The sequence below is a fragment of the Ursus maritimus genome (genome assembly GCF_017311325.1).
Source record: "Ursus maritimus isolate PB19 chromosome X unlocalized genomic scaffold, ASM1731132v1 scaffold_X1, whole genome shotgun sequence".
Taxonomy (NCBI): Eukaryota; Metazoa; Chordata; class Mammalia; order Carnivora; family Ursidae; genus Ursus; species Ursus maritimus.
Genome location: NW_024423319.1, coordinates 29712054 through 29732154, shown reverse-complemented (window position 1 = coordinate 29732154; position 20101 = coordinate 29712054). Strand labels below are relative to the sequence as shown.

Sequence of the window (20101 nt, the reverse complement as noted above, 5' to 3'; positions counted from 1 at the left end):
CCCCCCCCCCCACGCTTTAGGTTACAACGACAGTCTTCAAGAGGAGATGAATGTAGATTGTCCCCCGGGGCAATACTTCATCCAAGATGGCGACGAGGATGAAGACAAGAAGGCCTGCCAATTTAAGCGCTCCTTCCTGAAGAACTGCTCTGGCTTGGAGGACCCTACTTTTGGCTACTCTACTGGACAGCCCTGCATCCTTCTAAAGATGAACCGGGTATATTGGCCCTCGATACTCCGGCGATAATAAGTGGAGGAGCTGGGTAGGAGGGCTCTGGCCACTCCATTTCTCTTGGGCTCTGTCTTCGCATGCTGCACGTCCGGTCACTTTCGCTGACAGCATCAGTAATACAAACAACTGGACAAACCTTTCAAGCAATAATCCCCTTTTCTCCCTGAGTATTTCCTATTTGCACTCTTCTCTCCTGCCCTAACCTGCCCTTTGATGCCCTGGGTCAGTAATGAGGTCCTGAGCTGTTTGGAACAGGGGACTGACATGATGGGGGGGACAATTCTTGTATCATAAGAGCTACATTTTCCTCCTCTCCTGCCATGCCTTCGGTGTGGTGGAGCCTTACCAGGCACATCCCTCTTCAGACCTGAAAGTTCTTTGTAGCTTCAGGGTTCTCTTGCTGCAGTTACCATTGTATGAACATCAGGCACAGACACAGCAAGGAGTAGGCTGAGCTGCACAGCTCTGGAGATATTTTGGCATTTTTGGCTTTTTGTAACATTCCTGAGAGGGCAAAATAGGTTCAGTTTATGCCTAAGGAAGGGGTGGCTTACGGGGGAGGGGATAGAAAAGCCCCATTTTTACTGCTCAATGCCTTTTGCTTTTTGATGTTTAACAACAACAACAACAACAACAACAACAACAACAACAACAACGCTGGTTTTCTTTCGATAGATTGTAGGCTTTCGTCCTGAGCTTGGGGATCCCGTGAAGGTGTCCTGCAAAGTTCAGGTAAAGTGCCTTTTTGAGTAAGTATTGTAGCACATCGCTTTATGCAGAAAGATGGTTCATCCCCTCCAAGGGTTTCGCCAGGGATGACTGGCCATGGGTTAGGGAAAGGGTTAGTACCTTCCGGCCTCCTTCCTGCCAGAAAGCATTTAATTCATGTGTGTTTGTGTGTCGTGCGGGTGTGTGTGTCCACGCCGGTTTATACCTGTGAAAGCCAAAGGATGAACGGGCTAAGGGCCACGGCAGGGACCGACAATGTGCCCCGTCATTAATTGGGATTCTGTTTACACTTTTGCTTTTAGCTCTAATTACTTGTTTCTTTGAACTCAACAGCGTTCATTAGAGTCATTAGTCCCTGCTTTTAAAACAGAATTTCACTTTTTGCAGCAATGACCAGGGGCACTGAGTGTTGCAACAACAAATGACTACAAGGGAAGTATAAACAGAACCCCCATTAATATGCTAATTAACAGTCCTTCCAGGGCCATTAACTCCTATCTCATCTGCACCAATTAGCTACTTTGTAGCGAGAAGCCCTAGATCTTGGGTTTGCTTCTCAGACTGGAAGCTGTAGCTCCCACCGTTTCCTAACATGCACTGCGCCCCCCAGACCGGACAGCTGTCTCGCTAATGTGTGAAGCCAGTGATCCCATTCTCAGTGCTAGAAATACAGCTCAAAACTCCAGCCTCGATGGAGGCAGATCCGAAAGCAGCAGAAGGCCGCATTTATTCAGCAAACATTTATCGATCACTTACAGTATACCAGGTATTTCGCTAGGTGTTGGGGGTGCCAAGATAACTAGGACTCTGTCTCTGAAATCGGGGCAATCACGTATTACAGCTGCTATGAAAGGAGCAGTAGGGACACTGAAGGTGAGTGTTGAAAGGTCAGGCCGTGGTTTGCCCCGTGAACAAGGTAGGAAGGACATTCATTCCGTTCACATGGACATGAGTGTGTGTAAATATACGTGCACGTGAGGCGTGACAACAAACGAGTGGCACTGACTATTCACAGACGTGAATTGCATTGCCTTCTAGAAGAATACGTTAAGTAAATCATAAAGACCGACTCAGTCTTAAACTAGTATATTAATTGGCTTGAGTTCCCCAGTGGAAGCCATTCGTTTTTCCGCTTACACAGAACCTTGCTGAGAACTGTCTTTTAAAAAGAAAACAAGAAATAGTAAGGGTCTTTATACATGCTATAATAATCAATTGGTCAAAATCCACACCAACTTGTGAAAATGAAGCAGGACAAGGTAATCACTAGAATAAATTAAGGAGAGCAGCTCAGAGTATACTCTGAACGATTACACTATATTGACAGAAGTAATCACATGACCCCAGTGAGTGATTTGCTAGTAGTAATCCACTGTTCGTCCCTTATTAGCCCCCAGACCTCGGCTATATAGAGCAAGCCTAATGCACAGGCGAAAGGTCAGTCCCCTACCTGACATGATATCATGAGGGTAGACTTACTTATTTCATCTTTCCAGCCCTGGCTCCCTCTGGCTTATCCTCCTGAGTTCACCTCCTGTAATTAAGCACTACAGAGAAGGTGGTCTGAGACTTGAGTTTCGGTGGGCCAAACTATAGGCTGTGTCCCTATGCAGCAGACCCCTGTGCACCTGGTCTGACTTCCAATGGAACTGAACCCACGGTGTGCAAGTTGTCGCAGCATGGGGTTTACTCAACATGTTCAAACTTCTACCTGCCTCAACGTCCAAGACTGGGTGCCAGGCCCAGGATGATTTTTTTTTTTTTTTGGAGAGGGGCTGGCACGGTAGGCCCTCTTGCTAGAGCAGCACCAGCTACTGCCAGCCCTCCAGAGCCCTTCTGTCTGGGTCCCCAGGAGCCGGTACAGAACTATATCGAGCACGTTCGGCCTCCTGAGTCCAGACCTTCCATTCGATATTCCTTGAACTGAAAACCGAGGCACAGTCTCTCCCTGGAAATGCTCTGGGGATAGATGTGGGGTAAGCTATGCCCCAGTCTGCTCTCATGGGTCTTCCTGGGACATTTGGTTGTGGGTCACATCGTGATTTTCCCCGGGGCACAGACCCCTTGACCTTAGGCTTCAACCTACCGAGGGACCCAGCATCCCACATATACCTGCTTTTACTTCCAGAGAGGCGATGAAAATGACATCCGATCCATCAATTACTACCCAGAGTCGGCTTCTTTTGACCTTCGCTACTACCCTTACTACGGCAAACTGACTCATGTAAGCCTGTATCCTTTTCAGTCTTTGCTGTCAGAAAGGGCTCGGAGACAGAGGCACGGCTGTCCAGAATCTCTGAGAATCAGGGAGCCTCATGTAGTAACAGTGGGGTGAATCGCGGCTGGCCAAGACCAGGAGCTCTCTCTACCAATTCCTAGTATAACCACTCCTTTCTGTATCTGAAGGTAATTCAGACATGGTCTAGTCTAGTTCCTCCAGTTTACAGATGGAGAAATTCGAGTTCAGAGAGAGAAAGTGACTTGCCCAACACACACAGCTAATAGTGGCAGAGCCAGGAGCAGACAAATCACTGTCATTGCACTCCACGACACCCAAATAATCACACCTACCTGTTTCTCCCAGGTGAAGCCTTGGGGCAGTGGGTGGTGGGTCATAGGGTGAGGCTTCACCTTTAGCATAGACATTTGAAAGATACTAGTTCTGGTTTCATTTGTGGTCTGATATCCAGAAACTCCTATCACACAGAGTTAGAACTGATTTTCCCCAGAGGACAGTCAGACATCTGACAGTGACTTATGAGAGAAACATGTCATTTCCCCACCGTCCCAGGGCAGAGAGCGCGCATGTCAGTTGCTTAAGCCATTCGTGCCTTGGCATCATGGGATTTACCCAGTTCGCTGCGGGAGGCTATCCCATCCTGCACTGAGTATCCGCTCACTTGCATCCTGTTACCCACGCCACGCCCTCCGCTCCTCCCACTTAGGATTCACTGTTCTTCCGCCTGCAGGTTAACTACACCTCCCCGCTGGTGGCAATGCACTTTACAGATGTGGTGAAGAACCAAGCAGTGCCTGTCCAGTGCCAGCTGAAGGGCAAGGGCATCATAAATGATGTCATCAACGATCGTTTTGTGGGTAGGGTGATCTTTACGCTGAACATAGAAACCTAAGAACTTTGCGGACCACTCCCACTAGTTCTGTTTCTGTTTTATTTCATGTACCCCCTGGTAGTACCTGAATTCTTTTTCTTCGCTCAGGACACAGCCAGATGGACACCTAAGACAACAGGTCATCTTTCCTTGCCTTTGACATATGTATAAAATGACATTGTGGGATTGATTTTTTAAAGGTAGTCTCTCCTGATGACAAATAGATGATGTTAATTTCCTTTCCCCCCACTTAAAACTAAAACCCATTGCTGCTAGAAGTCTCACCATAGTGTAAACATAGTATCTGAGAAAATTCACAAGAGCCATGAAGGAGAATTTCTATGATGATTTTAAATTCATCGTGTTCTGTAAAATTTTGTTTTTAGAGGTGAGATTCCTCCCAACCAGGCTGATAACATTTAAAAAAAATTTTTTTTCTTAACCTGCCTGGCAAGTTCCTTCCCCGGGAATCACCAATCAGACCAACTCAGAATACACCTAGGGCTACCATACCTAGAGAACTCTATATCCAAGGGTGTTTGAGGAACTGGCTGCCTCAAATGGGCAACTAAATAATACTGATTTGAAGACTAGGTTACCTTCAACTGGGACAGAAAGCAGTGCTAACTGGATATCGTGCTGGAATAGAAATGAACACCTTTCCTATGACTTTTTCGAGGAGGTGGGGTCCATAGCAACTGGGGAGAATACCTACCATGTGGATGTGATTGGCATTGGATTCCTTGCTCTGTGGTGTGATCATCCCAAGGCAAACATTCCTGCACACGGGTGTGTCTCAGCTTCAGGCAAAGGAGAAAACAAGGAAGATCTCCACCAGCGAATTATTCTTGGGCTATATGCTTGACAGGAGTACAATGTTCTTCAAGACCATCCGGGATGGGCATGTTGAGCCCTGGCTACAGCTCTAGGGATTGAAATCACGGTCTGCCAACTGATACATAGTAAGACAGAAAGCTCCCGCCAGGCCACCCCAAATCCAAGGCCCATTGCCAGCGTTTCATTTGCCTAGAATACGATGTGGGACAGATGTTTATCCAGGTTGTGGATCAGCCAGGCTGCTTTGTCTATCTTTGGCCATGCGACCATTCCACTGCTTCTTAACACCTCCACCAGGGGGAGGGCTGGGACAAGGAGAAAAAGTGAGCCGTAGAGAATTGCATTAGTGTCTCGGGGTCCAAAGTAAGCTTCAGTGCCACCTAGAAGCATCCAGAGTCTGAATCTCCTCTATAATGTTTATCTTCTCCCGAAACAGGGAACTGGCAGTCTGGTAGTGAAGACTAACAAGCAAAGAAGTAACTGTGAACTAGTAGGACGAGATACACAACTAGTAGGTGGAAATGCTGTGGGAACACGAGGAAAAGTAACGAACTTGAGCTGAGAATGTAGCAGAGGAAATTTCACATGCAAAGTCACAATCACGAAAGACCGCGGTGTGTTTAGGTAACTGGGAGCAGTTCGTGTAACTGGAGTGTAAGGGGCTCCAAGGAATGGCCGCGAGGGGCAGGGGATTGGGCTAGAGAGGTATACGGGTACTGAAAGAGGACTTTGAGTTTGATCCAATATGTGAAAAGGAGTCATTAAAGTATTTTAAGCGGGGAAGCTCTGCGATCATATTTGCACTTTAGAAAGAGCACTTTGGCAGCTACAGTGTGAAGGGTGGGTTGGAGAGGGCAAGACTGGGGAATGGGCAATGAGGGACAAGGGGGATCAAGAATGGCTCCAAGGCTTTGAACTTGGCTAGAACCAGTGTGATGGTGATACTGTTGATCAAGACTGGGAATCCAAGAGAGAAGCAAGATTGGAGAGCAAGATGTGATCAATTTAAAGCTTGCGATTCCTATTGGTCAGACACCGATGTGGAGATGTAAACACAAGTGAGGTTGGGGAGAAGGAAATCTGAGAACAAATGCAACATTTGCTTAAGTGAACTCTCTTAAGAAATTCTAAGCTATTTAACCTCGGGAACTTGAGCCAGTTATGTAAACACACCACACCAATCTAGTCTCTCAGATAGTGTTTTTCTCTTTCGCTTGTGGCAGAAAGCACTGCGGCTGCTCTTGGGAATCTCCTTCCAGCTTTCCAACCCTTGTCAACAGAGTAGAGGGGAGCCGACCTCTATTAACAAGTGATAAAAGATATTCGACAGCAGATCTGTGGAAAATACAAAAAAACAAAAACCAGTGAAACTGTCTCCTCCCAACTCCTGTTCTTACCAAATTCCATTTCTAAAACTAATCTTTAAAAAGAAAGAACAAAATATCTGAAGACGGTAACTTTAAAACCATTTCAAGATTACCTCAAATAATCAAACTCTCAAACTTCAGTAGTAAAAGATAATAGAACATTAGATCTGGAAAGGATACTAGAGTGTTTAGAGAAAACAACCTGCATTGCATCTGACTCCAGGTCCAGTGCTCTTTCTACTCTGAGCTGCTGCTTACCAGGAAGTACCATCTTTTTAAAAATCAATGGATGATACCCCAAACATTTTGAAACATATGTCAAATTTGAGTTAGAATAGTTAACATTTCACAGGAATTCAACTACTGGTGCTATATTTTATACATAATACATTATCCTGTTAAATGCGTTGACTATTACACAGACAAGGAATTATGAATCCTTTGTCGTACAGTATTTCTCATTCAGTGGAATCCATTGTATCCACAGTTTCCAAGCAGTATTGAATAGTACTAGGATGGTTTGGGTTGTCGGATGGGACGTGAAAAAATAGCGTTATCACGCAGAACTGGATATTATAATATATACTCACTAAAATGGAATTCTGACAGTTCAATAAACTTCCGGTGGATTAATTTAAATCTTCCCCCCCTACCGTTTCACACCGGGATTTGATCTGTATACCATCTGTTGCAATGCACTTGGTTTTACTTGATTGTCAATGAGAATTACTACTTCCAAATGCCTTCGTGGTTTTGTCCATGCTAGATTTATGATTTCTCACCCCTCTGAAATCATTATCCTAAAGTAACTTTTCTTAGGCATCTATTTGCTGGGACTCTTCATGTAGAAAACATTATTATTGTATTGAGGAATTGTTGACAACAATAAATTGAAATAAAAAAGAAGTGTATGGTTTTCTCTTTCTAGACGGTACCACTGATTTTCCCACAGGAATACTGGGCAGTCATGTGGGTGGAAAACTTGACAATTGACAGCTTATTAGTTTAAAACCTTTTTCTTCTGCTTCCCCCTACCTTTTTTTTTTTTTTTTGACTCTTGGGGTTTAACCACAGGAGGATGAAACTAAAAGTTGTTTCATTTCGGAGCATTTTTCCTTTTGTAGTCTCTACACTCTGGCTTTTCGGAAGACTGTTTCGTCAGAGCAAACTTCCTTTCTTCATCGAGTCTTGGTATAAATTGTTCCATTTGTTTGTGTATGAAAAGAACACCAAGAGAAACTTTGAGGTTGGGAGAAGGAGCCAAAAGCCAAAGAGAAGCTTCAATTGCTTGATGAAAGCCTGGCTAAGTGACTTAGGGCACATCTGGTCACAAATGATTTCCCAGAGCAAATCTCTAATGGTAATTGCAATTAAAGACAGAAATATTTCCACTCCCTTGTTTGACTCAAGAGACTAAGCTGCTGTAGAAATCCCTTCTTTCTTGGGAAGCTGCCCTGGCCCAAGGTCTACTAGGTTTATATGGTTTGATTGGGGTGAGGTCTGTGATCCCAATACATTTCCCCTATTTGGCTCTTTGTCAGATTCATTTTCCTTACTAATTTCCTCTTAAAATACTCAAACATGATTGAGTAATTTAGCCAAGTCATGCAGAAGTGTGATTTACACTGTGCTTTTATCTAGGCAGAAAACAGAGGTTTCGATGTGTGTGGTGGTGGGGAGGAAGGGCAGGATGGATGGAGGCAAAGGGCGAGGAAAAAGGAGTTGAAAGACTGAATAGCCCTGCTTACTTCACAAAGTTCTTTAGTTGCAGGCTAGAAGGGCTAGAAACGCTGATAGGAAGATCTAAAAGGCTTAAGAAGGATATGATAGGCTCTCAGTCTGGCAGGATGTACTTTGTGCAGGCTCCTGTATGGCCATAACATCAACCAGGGTTGCAACAAAAAATAGCACACCTGACAAAATGCAATAATTGGAAGGGGGGTTATTTCCAAAAAGATTACTTATAAATGTGCAGATGCGGGGAACCACAGAGAAAAGCACAATAACCCAGGCTAGTATAAGCTAAACTCTTACCTTCCCTAGACCCCCAAGGGACAGGCATAGGAAGTGACTCCCACAACCCAGAAAGACTGAGTCATGTACAGCTGACTGCCTTGAGAGGAGTGGTGACCTTGTTGAAGGACTAAGCTAGCCCAAGGTGATCTTGTAGGGAGGTAATCCTACACCTGTTTATGGTTGTATCTGAACTTTTAAACTAAAATCTTTTCAAAATTTTAACATTATGATCTCCAAAGAACAGTCCTTTCACTCTACCCCAGCATTTTGTTGACATCTTTCACTTGAAAGAAAGGGAGGGCGAAGAGAGAGAGAAAGAAGCTGCCTTGATTTATTCCACTTTATCTTTACCAAAAAACATTCTACAATTCAACTCTGCATTAAATGTCTGGCTTCCATAAGACATTTTCTTTCCAGAACAGAATGATACGACCTTCGTAATACAGTTAACTTGAATCAGAAAAGTATTTGTCTTCCATCAAGGACAAACATGTTCATAAATGAGAATCAGGATAAGGGTGACATCCTTTCCCCCTCTAATCCTCCAGCTGATGATATCGTCTCGAATATAGAAAATCCTAAGGAATCTACTAAAAGACTATTACAGCTAATAAACAAGTTCACCAACACTGCAAGATAAAAGATCAGTATACAAAAATCAGTTGTCTTTCTATACAATAGCAGTGAACAATTAAAAAAAAGAAATTAACAAAACAATTCCATTTACAATTGCATAAAAAACAAAATACTTAGGAAAAGAGTAACAAAAGAAATGCAAGACTTGTGCACTGAAAACTACATAGCATTGTTGAAATAAAAGAGCTAAATAAATGGAAAGACCCATGTTCATGGATTAGAGGATTAATATTGCTAAAATGGCAATACTTTCCAAATTGATCTACATATTCAATACAATCCTTTCAAAATCCAACTTCCTTTTTTCCCCGAGAAATTGATATGGTAATCCAAAAATTAACTTGGAAATGTAAGGGACTCGGGAAAAGCCAAAATAATTTTGAAAAAGAAGAACAAATCTGGAAGACTCATACATCCCAATTTCAAAACTTACTACAACACTGGAGTAATTAAAACAGTGTGGTACTGTCATAAGGATAGACATACAGAACAATGGAATAGAACTGAAATTTCAAAAATAAACCCATACATCTATGGCCAGTTGATTTTTGAAAACAGTGCTACATCCATTCAATAGTCAAAGAATAGTCTCTTCAACAAATGGTGCTGGGACAATCCACATGTAAAAATGTTAATTTGGACCCTTACCTCACACCATATACAAAAATTAACCCTGAATGGATCAAAGATCTAAATTTAAGAGCAAAAATTATAGGGGCGCCTGGGTGGCACAGCGGTTAAGCGTCTGCCTTCGGCTCAGGGCGTGATCCCGGCGTTGTGGGATCGAGCCCCACATCAGGCTCCTCCGGTATGAGCCTGCTTCTTCCTCTCCCACTCCCCCTGCTTGTGTTCCCTCTCTCGCTGGCTGTCTCTGTCTCTGTCAAATAAATAAATAAAATCTTTAAAAAAAAAAAAAGAGCAAAAATTATAAAACTCTTAGAAGAAATATAGACATAAATCTTTGTGACCTTGGATTAAACAATAGTTTCTTAAATACAAAAGTGTGCAAAGAGTCTAAATAGATATTTCTCCAAAAGAGATACACAAATGACTAATAAGTATATGAAAAGATGTTAAACATTATTAGTCATTAGGGAAGTGCAAATCAAAACCACAATAAGAGACCATTTCACATCCACTACAATGGCTATTAAAAGAAAGGACAATAACAAGTGTTGTTGAGGATGTGGAGAAATTAGAACCCTCATAAACGGCTGGAGATAACGTAAAATGGTGAAGCCACTTTGGAAAAACAGTTTGGCAGTTCTTCAAAAGGTTAAACATAGAGTTTACCATATGACCCAGAAATTCCACTCCTAGATATACACCAAAGATCGCTGAAAACATAAGTCCCCCCAAAAGCATGTACTCGAATGTTCATAGCAGCATTATTCATAATAAACAAAAAGTGGAAATAACTCAATGTCCATCAACTAATGAATGAATAAAAGTATGGCATAGCCATATAATGGGATATTATTCAGCTATAAAAGCTATGAACAGATCCATGCTATAGCATGGACAAACCTCAAAACATTATGCTAAGTAAAAGAAGCCAGAAACAAAAGGCCACATACATGATCCCATTTATATGGCATGTCCAGAATAGGCAAATCCATAAAGACACCAAACATAGCAGCAGTTGCCAGGGAGGGGCTGGAGGGGGGTGGAATAGAGAGTGATTGCTAATGGGAATGAGAATATCTATGTATGTATGTATGTATGTATCCATCCACCCATATGACTATCTATCTATCCACCTATCTATTCATCTATAGACAGAGGGAGAGAAATTTCTGGGTCATATGGCAACCTCTTGTTTAACTTTTAGAGGAACTGCCAGGCTGTTTTCCAAAGCAGCTGCACCATTTTACAGTCCCACCAGCAGTAAATGCAAGTTCCAATTTCTCTATATCCTTGCCTACACTTGTTACTGTCCATTTTTTCAATTATAGTCATCCCACCGGTTATGCAGTGGCATCTCATTGTGATTTTGATTTACGTTTTGCATTTCCCTGATGACTGATGATATTGAATATTTTTTTCATGTGCTCATTGACCATTTGTATATTTTTTTTGGAGAGCTATCTGTTCAGATTCTGTGCTCATTTTTAGTTCAGTTGTCTTTTTACTATTTTTGTTAGAGCTATTTATGGTCTGGATATTAGACCCTTATCAAGTATAAGATTTACATAAATTTTCTCCCATTTTATGGGTTGTCCTTTCAAGTTCTTGATAGAATCCTTTGAAGTGAAAAAGTTTTTGATTTGGGTGAAGAACAATTTATATATTTTTTCTTTGGTTGCTTGTGCTTTTGGTCTCATATCTAAGAAACTCTTCCCTAACTCAAGGTCATGAAGTTTACTCTTATGTTTTCTCCTAGGTGTTTTAGAGCTTCTGCTGGTACATTTAGATCTATGACCACTTTGAGTTACCACAGTCTTTTTTTTTTTTTAAGATTTATTTATTTATTTGACAGAGAGAGCAAGAGAGCACAAGCAGGGGGAGCAATGGGCAGAGGGAGAAGCAGGCTCCCTGCTGAGTGGGGAGACGCAGGGCTCAATTCCAGGACCTGAGCTGAGGGCAGACGCTTCACTGACTGAGCCACCCAGGCACCCCTTGAGTTACTGCAATCTTTTAATTACTATAGCTTTGTAGCAAGTTGTGTTTGGGAAGTATGAATCTTCCAACTTTGTTCTTCTTTTTAAAGACCTTTTTTGGATTTTTTTCCTTTTAACTTCTATTTAAACTTTTGGATCTGCTTGTTAATTTCTGCAAGAAAGGTTCTATTTCAATGCATGCTTTAGGATTTATAGCAGTTTTTTCTCAGCCTTGTTGACATTTGGGGCCAGGTAATTGTTTTGGGGACTGCCCTATGCATTTTGCACCATTCCTGGCCTCTATCCAATAAATATCAGTTTTGGAAACCAAACATGTCTCCAGACATTGTTGAATGTCCTCCGGGGACCAAAATCACCCCTGACTGAGAACCACTGGATTAGAGTTTACATCTTTAACATCACAGTCTATCTTCAAGTTCTATTATACCATTTCATGTATTGTATATGAACCTTACCATAGTATACTTCCATTTTCCCCATCCAGACCTTTGGCTACTGTTATCATACATTTTACTTACTTATTCACATATCATAAGTCCCACAACACATTATTATTTTTATTTAAACAATTAATTGTTTTAAAAAGAGATTTAAATAATAAGAAAAAGAATCTTATCTATTTAATCATGTAGTTACCATTTCCAGGGCTCTTTATTCCTTTGTGTAGATCCAGGTTTCCAAATAGCATCACTTTCATTCTGCTTGAAAAATATCCTTTAACACGTTCAGTGGTGCGGAACTGCTGGTGATGGTTTTTTTCAGCCTTTGTATGCCTGAAAGTCTTCATTTTTGTCTTTCTTTTTGAAAAATATGTTGATGAGTATAGAATTCTTGATTGGGAGGGGCACCTGGGTGGCTCAGTGGGGTAAGCATCCGACTGTTGATCTCAGCTTAGGTCTTAATCTCAGGGTTGTGAGTTCAAGCCCCACGTTGGGCTCCATACTGGGCTTGGAACCTACTTTTAAAAAAAGAATTCTTGATTAAAAGTGTTTTCTTTTACTTCTTTAAAGATATTGCTTCACTGTCTTCTGGCTTGTTTCTCCAAGAAATCTGATGTTAACCTTTATACATATTTTTTTCCCTCATTGTTTTTGTTTTATTATTATTTTTTAAGATTTTATTTATTTGTCAGAGAGAGAGAGAGTATGTGCAAAAGGAGGGGGAGCGGCAGGCAGAGGGAGAAGTAGGCTCCCTGCTGAGCAAGGAACTGGATGCAGGACTTGATAGTAGGACCTGGGATCATGACCTGAGCCGAAGGCAGATGCTTAACTGACTGAGCCACCCAGGCGTCCCTTCCCCTCACTGTTTGTAAGATTTTCTCTTTATCACTATTTCTAAGCAATCTGATATTATGTGCTTGGCACAGTTTTCATGCTCCTTGTGCTGAGAGTTCATTGATCTTCTTGGATCTGTAGACTTCCTAAAATTTGGAAATAACTGAGCTATTATTTCCTCTTCAAATATTCTTTTGGCTATCACTCCCACCTCATCCTCTCCTTCAGGGACTCTGAATACATATAATATTGGGTTGCTTGAAATTTTCCCATAATTCATTGATACACTGATCTTTTTTCATTCATTTTCTATCTGCATTTCATTTCAATGATTTTCTATTGTTATATCTTCAGATACACTACTATTTTCCTCTACAACTGGAAATCTATCATTAATCAAAAATACAGTGCTTATTTGATCTCAGATATTGTAGTTTTCATTTCCACAAGTCTGATTTGGTTCCTTTTTATATTTCCCACATCTCTACTTATTATGTTCAATCCTTCTGTACTTTATTGAGGATGTTAAATATATTTATAATGACCTTTTTCAAGATTTATTTATTTATTTGAGAGAGAGAGTGCAGGGTGAGTGGCAGAGGGACAGGGAGAGAGAGAATCTCAAGTAGACTCCCCACCAAGCACAGAGCCCCACATAGGACTTGATCATGCTGAGCCAAAACCAAGAGTTGGATGCTCAACTGACTGAGCCACCCAGGTGCCCCAATGACTTTTTTTTCTAAGATTAGATGATTACAGATTTATGGGCAAAGGGTTCGTGGCCTGGCCCTCTGATTAGGAACCTGGAAGGAAAATGACTAGAAAATTGCAGGCAAAAGAGTTTGGGATGTGGATAAACATATGGCGAAGCTTACAAAGTACGAAGATCTTTGTATCACTTGTTAATGCTCACTAGACAGTGTCTACCATGGAAGAGGTCCTAAAAAACCAGGTAAACAAAATTACTTGGTCAGCTGACATCAGCCCATCCCTTTGGTGCTAGCACGTTGAGCACATGAACAAGGTGGCCTTAATGGCAGAGGTGGAGACTAAAGATGGGCCCAACAGCATGGATTCATACTTACCAAGACTGGTCTGGCTATTGCTACCTCTGAATCTCTAACCTACCAACAAATTAGACCAACAGGGAGCATCTGGTATGGCATCATCACTCTATGTGTCCCACTGACCATTTGGTGACAAATTGACTACAATGAGCCACGTCACTCCTGGACGTACCACCAGTTTGTTTTCACAGCAGTGGATGTCTATTCCTCGTATGGGTTTGCCTTTCTTAATCACAAGGTCCCAGTCAACATTGCTCTCTGAGATCTTACAGAGTATTTGATCAATTGGCATGTCATATTACATAACATTGCATTAAGCCAGGAGATGTATTTTACAGCAAAGGAGATATAAGAATGGGCCTATGATGATGGGATCTACTGGTTCTGTAATATATGACACCCCCTGGAAAGCTGATATCCTGACAAAGTAATGGAATTGCCTGCTGAGGAACAGCTGAAACACCAACTCAAAGTAAATAAATACTTTGTGAGGACAGGATGCTGTTCTCCAGAATACATTAAATTCATTGAATTAAACATTTTTATATTGTGTGTACCCTCAAGTAGGATACATGGGTTCAGGAGCCAAGGAGTGGAAGCAGGAATAGCCACACGTACCATCACTTCCAAGGACACATCTGGGGAATTTTATGTTTGCCGTCCCTGCAATTCTGAACTTTCTAGGGTTAGAGGTGCTAGCCCTGAAGGGAGCTCACTCTAGCCTAGGGTTTCTCAACTTTGCCACTAATGACATGCGGGGCTAGATAATTCTTTCTTTGCAGGGGCTGTCCTGTACATTATAGGATATTTAACAGCATCCCTGGCTAGACGCCAGTAGCACGGTCTTCCCAGCTGCGATGAACAAAAATGTCTCCAGATATTTCCAAATGTTTTCTGGGAGACCGAAGTGCCCCAAGTCGAGAATCACTGCTCTATCCAATAGAGAGTAAAAGGTTCATATTGAGCTATAATTTGTGGCTGCCACCTGGGCATTTTGATCTCCTTGTGTCGAGGGTCCAGCAGGCAAGGAGAGGAGTCACCATTTTAACTTGGTCAGTTGACCCTGACTATCAGGAGATAGGGCTACTATTGGACAATGGGAACAGGGAGGAATGATTGGAGGATCAAGTAGTCTCTAAGCAGAAGCAGCCGCTAGGTTGGATTACTATTCTGTCAGAGAACTGTCCAGTAAGGAGAAAAGCCCAAATAGATACACACACTTTGTTACTTACATAGATGGCATAAGCAAGATCAGCACAGTGTCAGATCCCACATCTCTAATCCCACAGGATGACAGCTGAACCACAGGGGTCAGATAATAGACTGATAGATCACTCCCTTGTGGAGGAACCAATTCTAGACTACAGCTAAGAAGTGTTGGAGCCTTTATCTACATGCTGAGCAAGCCAAGGCAGATAGTCCAGGCCTCACTGGAACCAGGGAGGTAGATAAGAACCTGATTTGTGGCATCCTCTTGCAAGATAGGGAAGCTTATGAGAAATAGCCTTGCGACAGCTCCTCACAAGATTGCTATCTTGCCGTGTTCCCAGGAGGATCACAGGGTGTTCTGCCAAGACTTAGGTCGAACCAGTTGAGCCTTGCCTATGCAGCTTACACAGATATATGAAGGTTGCCAGGGTGCCAGGGTTGATCCATTTCCCTACAGGTATGTGTGTGCAACCAGGTGATCCACTTGAATATTTCTAGGTACTACCTTTCCCAGTTATGACTATGAATGGACAGGTAGAGCAACCTTGAACTGAGAAGGAGGTGGTGAGGAGATTGAGGCCACTCAAGGACAAAGGTCTGGGTCATACCACTAGGTAAGCCACTGAGACAACAGAGGTGGTAACTGGGGGGTAAATGGGATTTAAAATGGATAGTAGAGGAAGGAGGTGATGACTATCAATTGTGAACCCAAGACCAACGTCTGCAGCGTTGCCTGTAGTTTGTAACACTGACCTCTCTCTTCTAAGTTTCCCCTCAGGAGAAAAGACCTTATAGAGTCCTGTAGAATCTGTCCCCCAAATATACAGAAAGAAATGTATCCCAGTGGCACAAGTGGTATATTGTGGTAGACAATGACATATACTACCTAGCTGCCTCTTCCAGGAAAAAGTTGCTGCTCAGCTCTGAGAAGGGCAGCGACCCGAGGTAGCTGTCAGCGTTCTCAGGGCATGCCTCAGCTGCAGTCTCTCTCCGCCCAAGTTACACCCTTCCTGGGGCAGCCCACATGTGTAACTGAGTTTGACATGGGGCCACGCTGATCGGCAATATTCATTCCAAAGCCCTTTCTTTGCCGGGCCACCAGTCTCTGTTTGGCCCATATCACCTTTCAGCTTCTCCACTGGCCCAATCCTACTTCATCCGCCTTTCGTGGGTGTTGATCCCTGACGAACATCTGACACCCTCGCTCCATTTCAGCATCTGTTTCTGGAGAACCCAAACTGGAACACCAACGACGATGTTCAAATCCAGATTTAGAGGAAAAGATATATCTTGATATGTGAAAATATACTCTGGATTGATATTTTTGTGGCATAAAGTTGTCATAATATTTCCTTATAAGCCTTTTAATGTCTGTATGAATCTGTAGTGATGTATTGTCTTTCATTCCTTATATTGGTAATTTGTATCTTTTCACTTTTTTTCCCTAATGAGTCTGCCTGGAGGTTTATCAATTTCACTGATTTCCTTAAAGACCAGCTTTAGATTTCACTGGTTTTCCTCTATTGTTTTACTGTTTTCTACCTCATTGATTCCTGTTCTAATTTTCAAAAATTATTTTGCATTTAATTAGCCCTTACATTTTTGGTTTCTTAAAGTGGAAACTCAGGTCATTCAATTGGACCTTTCTTCTTTTCTTTTTTTTTTTTCTTTTCTAATGTAAGCATTTAGTTCTATAAATTTCCAAGTATGTTTAGATTTAAACAATACATTTAAACATGTTTAAATTTTCCTCTAATAAGCTTATGCTTCAGCTACACCTCAATAATTCTGATATATTGTGTTTTTATTTTAATTCCCTTCAAAACACTTTCTAATTTCCCATTTGATTTCTTCTTTAACTCAAGAAATATTTAGAAGTGGCATTATTTAGTTTCCAAATATTTGGGGATTTACAGATATCTTTCTGTTATTGATTTCTAATTTAATTTTCCATTGCAGTAAGACAACATACTTCATATTATCTAAATGATTTTAAATATATCGACTTGTTTTATAACTCAGAATATTGTCTATTTTGGCAAATTATCACCTGAAATACGTATTGTGATGTGTGTAGGTATAGTGTTCTATAAATATCAATTAAGTCAAGTTGATTAATCATATTTTTTTATTGATCACACTTTTCAAGTCTTCTTTGTGTTTGCTGCTCTGCTACCTACTTTGTTTGAAATTAAAGTCACCATTTCAGCTTTACTTCGATTGGTGTTAGCAGAATGTATTTTTTTTTTCTATTCTTATACTTTAGCCTATTTGTGTCTTTATTATCTAAGGTGGGTTTATTGTAGACCACACATAGTTGGGTCTCAGGTTTTTTCTTATCCTGACAATCTCTACCAGTTACTTGAATTGTTTAGACTATTTATAAATAACACGACTATTGATATGCATTGTATTTAAATCTATCATCTTGCTCTTCATTTTCTGTTTGTCTTGTTTGTTCATTGTTTCTCCCTTCTTCTTTTTTCTGCCTTCTATTTGAATGAATTGGGTTTTAAAAATGATTCCCCTTTATCCCCTTTGATTTATTAGCTATATTGCTTGGTTTATTTGTTTGGGGTTTTTTTTAGACATTGCTTTAGGGTTCGTAGTAGATATTTTTAACATATCACTGTCTACCTCGAAGTCATATTGTACCACTTCTCATATAGTGTAGGAAATTCGCAACAATATACTTCCATTTTCATCTTTGTGCTATCATCATACATTTTTCTTCTGCCTATATTATAAACACCACACTACATTGCTATTCTTAGCCTTAACCAAGCACCTTTTTTTTTTTGCAACATGACTTTTCATAACTAAATAGTATTATGTACTATTCAGAGTATGGACGCATCAAAATGTATTTAACCAATTCCAAATTGTGATTAAAGTCACTACCTTTTTTGGTTGATATTACAAATTATATAGCAATAAACATTTTTGCAAAAAATCTCTTTGCCCATTTCTATTTCTTTAGTATAGTTTTTTATTGTGGTAAAAAATACACAAACATAAAATTTACCTCCTAACCATTTTGAGGGGCACCTGGGTGGCTCATTCAGTTAAGTGCCTGCCTTTGGCTTAGGTCATGATCCCAGGGTCCTGGGATCGAGCCCCATGGTAGGCTCCCTGCTCAGTGGGGAGCCCGCTTCTTTCTCTCCCTCTGCCTGCCACTCTGCCTGCTTGTGCTCTCTCTCTCTCTGTCAAATAAATAAATAAGCAATCTTTTAAAAAAATCCTAACTATTTTTAAGTGTATAGTTCAGTATAGTTCTGTCTGTGCTCCAATCCTTTTGTGTGGTTAATTCCTTAGCCTTGGGTAGTTTCCTCTGATGTACGTGCATATTAGTGCTGGGGGGGACATGCTCTAGGTCTGCGGAGTCCTCTCTCTATACATCTCTCCTATCTAGTACTCTGTCTTGCAAACTCCAGCTGCCACAGTCTCCCCAGATTCTCCACTCCATCTCCTCAGTTTTTCAGGTTCCACCTGGTTTCCCTCTCCTTACACCATGGCCTGGACACTCACTCCAGACAGTATACTACACAAACATGGGGTTCACCTCATTTCTCAGGGATCACTGTCCTTTATTACTTAACGGCCAATGGCTTTAAAACTGTTATTTCATATCTTTTGTCCATTAAAAAAATTTTTTTTTTTTCTGGTGGGAGAGTAAATCCAGTCCCTAGTATGTCATCTTGGCCAGTAGTGGAATCTACCATCTTTTCTGTTAAGTTTTACTTCAAAGTGTGTCAGTCAGGCTTCAATCAAAGTAGTAGAACTACTGCGTGTGTGTGTGTGTGTGTGTGTGCACGCACATGTGCACAGATGTATACATTAATTTATAAGGGATTTGCTATAGAGATTTTCCCTTGTACAATTGTGGGACCTGGTTAAGGAGTCTCTGTAGAGCTGTTATCTTTACATCTGATGCTGAAACTTGAAGTCCACAGTGTAGAAAATCAGGAAAGCAAGATGGACATAATGTAAAGTGGGAGAGAATAAAACCACAGTGGTACCCACAAACATGAGCTGGCACCCCTGAGGATAGACTGAAGCCTTCGTCAGTTCTTATTTCCTCTGACCTTGATGGAACGGGTACCCTGCAGAGGCCAAGACACCTCATCACAGAACTAAATCCACGCACCTGGCCCAGGAGTCAGAGGAGCCAAAGGAGGATCCAGCAGAAGGCGGAACAGTTCCAAACCCAGCTGCTGCCTTGTGTCAATAAGGTGAATCAATGAAAAAAGCCCAATATGTTCAAGCTACAAAATGGCCACCGCTTCACTTTGGTCCTCCAAATCTCCCACAATAAACCCGATTGTGTCTTACCCTAACTGGAAACATAAAGGAAGGCAAATTCCCCCAATGTTTATAGCAGCAATGTCCACAATAGTTAAAATATGGAAAGAGCCCAGATGTCCATTGACAGATGAATGGATAAAGAAGTGGCACACACACACACACACACACACACACACACACACAGAGGAATATTACTCAGCCTTCAAAAAGAACGAAATCTTGCCATTTGCCATAGATGGAACTAGAGGGTATTATGCTAAGCAAAATAAGTCAGTCAGAGAAAGACAAATATCATATGATTTCACTTATATGTGGAATTTAAGAAACAAAACAGATGAACATAGAGGAAAGGAGGGAAAAATAAAATAAGACGAAATCAGAGAGGGAGACAAACCATAAGAGACTCTTAACTGTAGGAAAACTGAGGGTTGCTGGAGGGGAAGTGGGTTGGGGGGAAGGGATAATGGGGTGATGGGCATTAAGAAGGGCACTTGCTGTAATGAGCACTGGGTGTTACATGCAACTGATGAATCACTAAACTCTACCCCTGAAACTAATAATACACTATATATTAATTAAATTGAATTGTAAATAAAAAATTTTTTAAAGTAAAAAGACAAAGAGTCCTGGGAAATGTAGCTAGGAGGAAAGAAGGAAGGAAGGAAGGAAGGAAGGAAGGAAGGAAGGAAGGAAGGAAG

General features: G+C 41.3%; 1 protein-coding gene across 1 annotated transcript in view; it reads left to right on the top strand.

Moving 5' to 3' along the window:
* ATP1B4 (ATPase Na+/K+ transporting family member beta 4) overlaps nt 1–9015 on the top strand; it is a 22708-nt gene extending 13693 nt beyond the window's left edge. The window contains exons 7-8 of the mRNA XM_040628467.1: nt 3090–3185; nt 3931–9015. Coding sequence (XP_040484401.1) covers nt 3090–3185; nt 3931–4092 — 258 coding nt within the window. The 3' untranslated portion in view covers nt 4093–9015. The remainder of the gene's footprint in view (nt 1–3089; nt 3186–3930) is intronic.
* The last annotated feature ends 11086 nt before the right edge of the window (nt 9016–20101 follow it).